This window comes from Balaenoptera ricei, chromosome 16, assembly GCF_028023285.1.
Source record: "Balaenoptera ricei isolate mBalRic1 chromosome 16, mBalRic1.hap2, whole genome shotgun sequence".
NCBI lineage: Eukaryota > Metazoa > Chordata > Mammalia > Artiodactyla > Balaenopteridae > Balaenoptera > Balaenoptera ricei.
In genome coordinates, this window is record NC_082654.1 from 62,327,162 (window position 1) to 62,335,732 (window position 8,571).

General features: G+C 46.1%; 1 protein-coding gene across 2 annotated transcripts in view; it reads left to right on the forward strand.

Moving 5' to 3' along the window:
• Positions 1 to 5,586, forward strand: part of MICU1 (mitochondrial calcium uptake 1) — a 215,202-nt gene extending 209,616 nt beyond the window's left edge. For both annotated transcript variants that reach the window (XM_059900042.1, XM_059900043.1), the window contains one exon: positions 4,566 to 5,586. In XM_059900042.1, coding sequence (XP_059756025.1) covers positions 4,566 to 4,726 — 161 coding nt within the window. In that variant the 3' untranslated portion in view covers positions 4,727 to 5,586. The remainder of the gene's footprint in view (positions 1 to 4,565) is intronic.
• Positions 5,587 to 8,571: the final 2,985 nt, after the last annotated feature.

Below are 8,571 nucleotides of genomic sequence, written 5' to 3' on the forward strand. Positions count from 1 at the left end.
CTTGAGTTATTTAAATCTCCCCCCTGAACCCACAACCGAGGTCTGAGTGAAAGGAAGCCCAAGAGCGAGGACAAAGGAGAGTCCTCATCCACAGGGAAGGGTGGTTATTCTCTAGAGCTGCCCTGTCCAATATGATACCACAGTTACCTGTGGTTATTTAAATTTAAATTAATTAAAATTGAATACAATTTAAAACTCACTTCTTCCAGTATCACGCGTGGCTGGTGGCTCCTGTATTGAAAATAGCACAGATAAAAACGTTTCCCTCATCGCAGAGAGTTCTAATGGACAGCACTGCTGCAGAGAGAGTAACTCTCCCCAGATTTTGTTTTTACTCTAATCACTTTTAGGTACTTTGAGTTTTTTTCCAAATAACATTTTTATAATTTTTGAAGCCAGTATCCAAGAGCTGGTTTGTGAAGTGAATATGGGAGTAATGGCAACCAGCATCACAGTTCCCCTCTTCTCCTGGGAAGTCCTGGGAAATGTTTGATTTTCCAGCCTTTTAGAAGGAGGGTCTATCAATATCTACTTCTATTACCTTTAAAAAATCATTTTCTCTCTGGGACCTAATTTTTTAATTGAGATGTAATTGACATATAACATTATATTAGTTTCAGGTGTACAACATAATGATTCAATATTTGTGTATATTGCGAAATGATCACCATAAGTCTAGTAACCATACATGTTACAAATTTTTTTTCTTATGATGAGAATTTTTAAGATCTACTCTCTTAGCAACTTGCAAACATGCAATACAGTGTTTTTAAATATAGTCTTTTTTTAATTTATTTATTTTTATTTTTGGCTGCCTTAGGTCTTTGTTGCTGCGCGCGGGTTTTCTCTAGTTGTGGCGAGCGGGGGCTACTCTTCGTTGCGGTTCGCAGGCTTCTCATTGGGTGGCTTCTCTTGTTGCAGAGCACGGGCTCTAGGCGTGTGGGCTTCAGTAGTTGTGGCACCCGGGCTCAGTAGTTGTGGCTCACGGGCTCTAGAGCACAGGCTCCGTAGTTGTGGTGCACGGGCTTAGTTGCTCCGTGGCATGTGGGATCTTCCCGGACCAGGGCTCGAACCCGTGTCCCCTGCACTGGCAGGTGGATTCTTAACCACTGCACCACCAGGGAAGTCCCTTAAATAGAGTCTTCATGCTGTACATTATATCCCCATGACTTACTTATAACTGGAAGTTTGTACCTTTTGAATCCCTGCACCAGAATTCATCCACCTCCACCCCCCACCTATAGCAACCTCCAATCTGTTCTATATATCTATGAACTCAATTATTTTTGTTTGTTCGTTTTAGATTCTACATATAAGTGAGATCATACAGTATTTGTCTTCCTCTGATTTATGTCAGCATAATGGCCTCAAGGTCCATCCATGTTGTCACAAATGGCAAAGTTTCCTTCTTTTTTATGGCTGAATAATATTCCATCACACACACAATATATACACACACACACATATCACATTTTCTTCATCCATTCATCTGTCCATGGACACTTAGGTGGTTTCTGTGTCTTAGCTCTTATAAATAATGCTGCAGTGAACATAGGGGTGCATATATCTTTTCAAGTTAGTGTTTTTGTTTCTTTCAGATAAATACCCAGAAGTGGAATCTGGATCATATGGTAGTTTTATTTTTAATTTTTTGAGGAACTTCCATACTGTTGCCCATAGTGGCTGCACCAATTTACATTCTCTCCAACAGTGCACAGCGTTCCCTTTTCTCCACATCCTGGCCAACACTTGTTATTTGTTGTTGTTGTTGTTAACAGCCATTCTGACAGGTGTGAGGTGGTATCTCATTGTGGCTTTGATTTGCATTTCCCTGATGATTAGTGATGCTGAGCATCTTTTCATGTGTCTGTTGGCCATCTGTATGTCTTCTTTGGAAAGCATCTGTTCAGGTCCTCTGCACATTTTTTAATCAGGTTGTTCGGTTTTTTGCTGTTGAGTTGCATGAGTTCTCTATATATTTTGCATTTTAACCCCTTATCAGTATATGATTTGCAGATATCTTCTCCTGTCTAGTAGATTGCCTTTTCATTTTGTTGATGGTTTCCTTTGCTGTGCAGAAGCTTTTTAGTTTGATATAATCCCACTTGTTTATTTTTGCTTTTGTTACCCTTGCTTTTGGTGGTAAATGGGGTTTATTTTCTTTTTGTTTGTTTGTTTGTTTTGTTTTTTGGTTTTTTGGGGGGTTTTTAATTTTTTTTTTTGGCTGCGTTGGGTTTTCATTGCTGCTCACGGGCTTTCTCTAGTTGCGGCAAGCGAGGGCTACTCTTCGTTGCAGTGTGCAGGCTTCTCATTGTGGTGGCTTCTCTTGTTGCAGAGCATGGGCTCTAGGCGCGCGGGCTTCAGTAGTTGTGGCACACGGGCTTCAGTAGTTGTGGCTCACTGGCTTAGTTGCTCCGTGGCATGTGGGATCTTCCCGGCCCAGGGCTCGAACCCACCAGGGAAGCCCGGGGTTCATTTTCTTAATCTATAGAAAAGGGAAGTAGATATTAAATTCGAAAGCCATTGTCATTTCTACCAGTGCAAGATCTTAGGTCAAAATGCCAGGGGACAGAGAATTCCGATTTTCAAACAGACGTGTTTGTCACAGAATTTAGAGCTGCAGTCACAGATCACACATGCACACAAATGACATTCAGTCATATATCCAATTCACGGGTAACAAAGGCCGTTCAGACTGATCAGCCCTGGCCTTAGGGAAGCAAGAAGCAAATCCCAGAGCAGTTTGAATGAAATAACCTCAGGTTTTGGGAATTCCCTGGTGGTCCAGTGGTTAGGACTCCACGCTTTCACTGCCCGAGGGTACAGGTTTGATCCTCCATCGGGGAGCTAAGATCCTGCAAGCCGCACTGCCAAAAAATAAATAAATAAAAATAACTTCAGGTTTTTCATCTTAAGCTTCTTTTTATACAAAATATTAAGAATCCTTTTTAGACCTTTTTGTTCTTTTAATTGCATTCTTAATAAGCCATATTACTGATTAACTTTCAGCCCAGCCAGGCTACTTTTTAACTTTTTAAGTTAAAGTATAATATACATACAAAAAAATGCAAATACCGTAAGTGTGGAGCTTGATACATTTTTAAAAACTGAACACACCCATGCATCATCCCGAAGCAGCACATCACCAGTACCACAGAGCTGCCTGGTGCTGCTGCCCTCTGGTCACTTATACCCCCGAGGGTGGCCACTTCCCTAACTTCTAGTGCCATAGGTTAGCTTTACCTGTTTTTTGTTTGTTTTAATCTTGCTCTGAGGTATCCCTGAGGCTGCCCATGCTCTTTTCAGACAGCAAACATGGGCCCGTTTAGGTTTTCAGGTACTCTATAGAGAAGTAAACCAATTATTCCCTCTTACCACTTTCTTCCCAGACTGATCATTAGTAGAGGTCTGTTTGCTAGTTTCCTGTCACCACCAGTAATGGCTGCCATTCTTTTAATCAGCAGACATTTACTCCTGGGCACCTAGTCAAATGGTAACTGTCCTCTACTTTTGGAGTGGTTACTATTCCATGTGGCTTGAGAAGTGACCTTGGGTCAGACCAGATGCTCTCCAGGTTCTCCTCCAGACCTGAGAGTCTGCCACTGAAGAGGGTCAAATGAGAAGCCATGAGAAAATGGGCTTAACCCAAAGCCAGGTTTTGATTTTAGTCTTCACCATGAAAAGCCTCATCATGTCTACCTGGACTATTGCAGCAGCCTCCTAACTCACTCCCACTCCCACGGCTCCCATACTCACTCCATCTGTGCCACTCTCCAGTCTATCACCATCATCCAGCTAGAGAAATCTACCCAAAATGGAAATCCAACTACATCTTACTCCCCTCTCCCAGTCCTTTCCTGCCCTGAAGATAAAGTGCAAACCCTTTCATGAGGATACAAGATCCTTGAGGACCTGTCTCCTGCCTTCCTCTTTGGTTTACTGGCCATACCCCTATCTTTGTGTGTCCAGCAATACCTAACTCCTTGTAGTTCTCTAACAGCTGTGCTGCTTCCTACAGGTGCCTTTGCTTATGCTACTACCACTACTGGAATGCCTCCCCCATCTCACTCCCCTCTGCTTGGCCACTTTCTGCTCATCCTTTGGGATTCAACTTAGGAGTCACCTCCAGGAAGCCTTTACTGATCTGTACTTGCACCCTCCCCAGCCTGGGTTAGATAGTCTTCCTCTGTGCCCCCATAGCATCCTCTGTTTACCCCACTGTGGCATTCACCATACTATTGAAATAATGTACTTGTCTCTCCCATAACCTGATGGTATTTCAAGGGACAAAGTCATTTTTATCTCTTTATTCTCAACACCTAGCACAGGACCTGACATATATATTCTCATTCAACTTCTGTCACACTACACTGAACTATCACTGAGTTGCAATTGGAAACATCAAGGACAGTACAAACCACAGTTCATTTTTAACCAAGAGAATTGAGTTTGGCTGTGAGAGAGCGCTAGGCTTTGGGACCTACATGATGTGAGTAATGGAATTGTCTCATTGTCTTTGTTCCAAGGGCGTCACTTATCCCTGTTGTGTTTGCCTCTTCTTCTAGGCAACGGAGAGCTGAGCAATAAGGAATTTGTTTCTATCATGAAGCAACGGCTGATGAGAGGCCTGGAGAAGCCCAAAGACATGGGCTTCACCCGCCTCATGCAGGCCATGTGGAAATGTGCACAGGAAACTGCCTGGGACTTCGCTTTGCCCAAACAGTAACCCAGAACTGCACGAGGAGCCGCGCCTCCAGGCCAGGCACCCTGGCCCCTTGGGCAGAGCCTTGGCACAGTCCTCCCTGCTGCTGCTTCCGGAAGAAGTGCTCCCCTCCTCCTGGGAATGATCTCAGGACTCATCAAGTTTCCCCTCTCCCAGTGTTCCGCTAGGCCCTGGTTCTAAACCAGTGATTCTCCCTAGAGGTCCTCAAAAACATGAGCAGGTCCTAAAAGCGCAGACCTTTGGCACGTTCGACAGTACTACCTATTCAAGCACCCTACAGACAAAGAATGCAGGAACCATCCATGTACCTGCCAACCCTGGGAAACACCCATTTCTTGAGTCATCTTGGTGTGGATTTATATTAACAAGAACATTCCTTGCTTCTCCTCCTGCTGGTGTTTTTTAAGCTACAAATTGGGAAAACCTCTGGCAGAAAAAGGAAATCAGTGATGAATGATAACGAGGATGACCCAGGCACCCTGAGCTGGTGGGAAGCCTGGGCCAGAGGAAGGATTTGTGTCAGTCTCCAGGGTGGCTCTGAGGTGATGTGCCCAGTGGGAATGGAGCGAGATTAGGAATTTAAAGTAGCTGCTGCATGGCTCTCTCCACTCCCTTCTTTTCCTCTCAGGCTCCCTAAGAGGACTCCAGCACGACTGTGCTTATTAAATGAGCAGCAGTGATTAAGCTCATGGCCCCTGCGAGTGCCATTTCCCCTCCAGGCGTGTGCGAGTGCCATTTCCCCTCCAGGCGTGTGCCTCTGAAGCTGAGTCCTGGCTCAGAGCCTGTCTGCCCTGTCTTAAACACTTGTAAAATAGCACTTTAATTGTAACAGTTTGCAGTAAAGCCCCACCACCATCACCAAAGGCTCTTGTCTCCTTTATTTTAGGGTCCTCTGGGGCCCTTTTCATTTCACTTCTCCACTGGCTTTGAGATCCTAGCAGCAGACCTGTTTTCTTTCCACCAGAGCCTGGTCCTTCCTGTTGAGAAGGCACTTCAGCAAGGTTTGGATAGCATTTCATCCTGGACCAAGGCTACCAGGTCCAATGTAGTCCTTGATTACTCATGCCCCACGAGAAGGAACTAAGACAGGGTGGTGGGGGATATGAGACATCATCTGGTACGGTGGACCTAAGTGTTAAGAACCATAGCAACCGGGAATTCCCTGGCGGTCCAGTGGTTAGGACTCTACCTTCTCACTGCTGAGGGCCCGGGTTCAGTCCCTGGTCGGGGAACTAAAATCCCACAAGCCGCGCAGCACGGCCAAAAAAAAGAAAAAAGAAAAAAAAGAACCACAGCAACCAGTGTTTTATGTGGATTCAACTCTGCCACCACCTCAGTGTGACCTTGAGCAAGCAAGCAATTTCCCATCTGTTTTCTCAACTATAAAATGACAGATAGGGTTGAGCTTAATGGGCTTAGAGGTTTCTTCCAGGTCCAGAAACCTCTCCTTCAGCTCTTCTCCAGAATTCCTACAACCTCCAGAACCTCCAGGTAGTGCTCCTTGGCACGATAGGGTCTCGCATCCAGTGTAATAGCACCACCACACCAAAAACCCAGTGCTTCCTGCGAGGCCTAGAAGTTGGTAGGGAGTGTTTATCAGGCAGAGAAGAGCAGAGACATAGGTCTGCACCTGTGGCTCTACAAGGACAGTACCAACCCCAGCATTTTCTCCAGAGCAATTTAATAACCTCACTTCTAACATCCTTTCTGGGAGCAGATTAGATTATCTCTCAAAGGAGTTTGCTACTCATGCACCTCATCTATCTTCCACTGTTTCCTTTTTTGTGGTATGTATTCCTGGCACCCTAGTGTAGCCTTTGCCTTGCTCATTGCCCCAGGGCTGAGGCATCAGCAAAATGTGAGCTTTTTCTTAAATTTGTCCCATAATCCCCAAATCACTCTTTTCCCCAATCCTCATTTCTCCAGCCTGAAAGAGAAGTCCCTTTCACAGCCTCTGTGGGGCATTCACTCCCTCACCAGAAGAGACCTGCCAACTGGCCTGGGTTCACCGAAGCTGAAAGCCAAAGCATAGCAGGAAAGGATAAGGATCTCACCTGCAACATCTTGAAAGCCAGGGTCAAGAGCACCTATGACAAGTACATGGAATTCCAGCTTAACTCCATTAGCTCCTAGGAGAGCCTGAGGAAGCAGAGGCGGTCCAGGTGCTCAAGAAGACAGGACGGCCACACTTTGGCACAACAGGGCAAATGTGCAGGCGAAAGGTACAAGCTAAGTCACCCAGAAGAGGCCAGGATGCCCCAAGGAAGTCCCTGACCAAGGAAGCATGTGAGCTCCCTGGTGGTGTAGTGGCTAGGATTCGGCGCTTTCACCAAGGAAGCATGTGAGTAGGCTGAGGGGACTTTAGCAGGCAGAGTTTGGGGGTAAGGCTGGGAGCATTTGGGAATACAGAAGGCTGATACGTGCTTCTCTTTTTATTCCCATTGTTTCTTCTACCTAGACAGAATAACCTTCCCCTCTGCCTTCAAGATTCAGATCAAACTGTCCCTTCCTTAATCCTCTTCCAGACAAGATTAGCGGCCCCTCCTTTGCCCCCCAAGGATCACTTGCCCACCCATAACAACGCTGCTGTAATTTGATGTAATTTTTGTGAGACTGTCACCCACAAAGTTCAGACCCAAAGCAGTGACATAATCAAAGAAAGAGTCCACCACCAAAAGCAAATTTAAAAATATTTCTCGGACGAGGTAAAAGTGATACTAGCAGTGCCTCAATAAATTCCTCCTGAGACAGGCTGGGACCTGGGCCCTTTACTGCAGTGCTTGCACCTGGACACACATCTCCTCGAGCAACAGAATACAAAGAAACTAATGGAATTAAAAATAACCGCATGCATGCCGCAATCCGGGCAATTATGAGCAATAAGATAAAAGGCCACAAACCGACTGCCACTTAGGTGCTGGGAGCAAAAGCAGGGTACTGTGCATGATCCCTGCACACGGCACCACCAAGGGGGTGGGCAGAGCACCTAAGCCACTCCTCCGGCCCCATCTGCAGATCTGCCTCTGTCCTCACCCCACTGAAGGAACCAGTCTGCCCTCCACGGAGAGCGAGCAAGGGCACCTGTTACTTGTTCTCACTCCCTCGTGCTGCAGCACAAGTCCCAGTAAAGCCTTGCCTGAATTCCTCATCTGGCCTCTTATCAATTTCTGTTGGTTAAAGAGTCCAAGGACCCATGTCAGTAACACTCCTACACACCCACAGCTGTTGTCTACTTTTGTTATTGTTCTCTACTTCTTAAAAAAATAAATTACTCTCCAGTTCCAGCCTTTAAGCTTCGGAGAGGAAAAGAAACTAAGAGGGGAGCCAGGCTGCCGGGCTTCCTTGATGGGCTCAGCTGGGCTTCCTAGATGGTCTAAGAGGACAAGCAGGGAGAATGTGGAGAGAGAGTTACTAAGGAAAGAGCGTAAGAACATACATGATATACAAAAATCATCATTTTAATAGTTTTTAGTGCCCCACCTAGTTTTATGTCTGGTTGGAGCATAGGCACTGAATAGGACTCTTAAGACAAAGGAAAAGGCCAGACAGTGACTGCTGCTAGACAAGGAGGAAAGGACGGCAGCATGGGAGCCAGGAGTCAGGTTCCCAGGCCAGAGCATCCTCTCCAAGCCCAAGCACAGCCCAAGCCAGATTATGTGTCCCAACAAGCAGCTCAGAAAAGGAACGTGGAACAGAGTAGTTCAGCTTTCAGGCTTTAGGTGCCACCTGCTGGCAAGAAGGCTCAGCGCCAGGAGTCACTGGCAGGGGAGGGGCAGCTGCTGGAGTCCAGCCTAGCCCCAGTCCTGCCCCAGAGAATAGGCCTCCCAGGGACCTGGGTGGCATGGGGC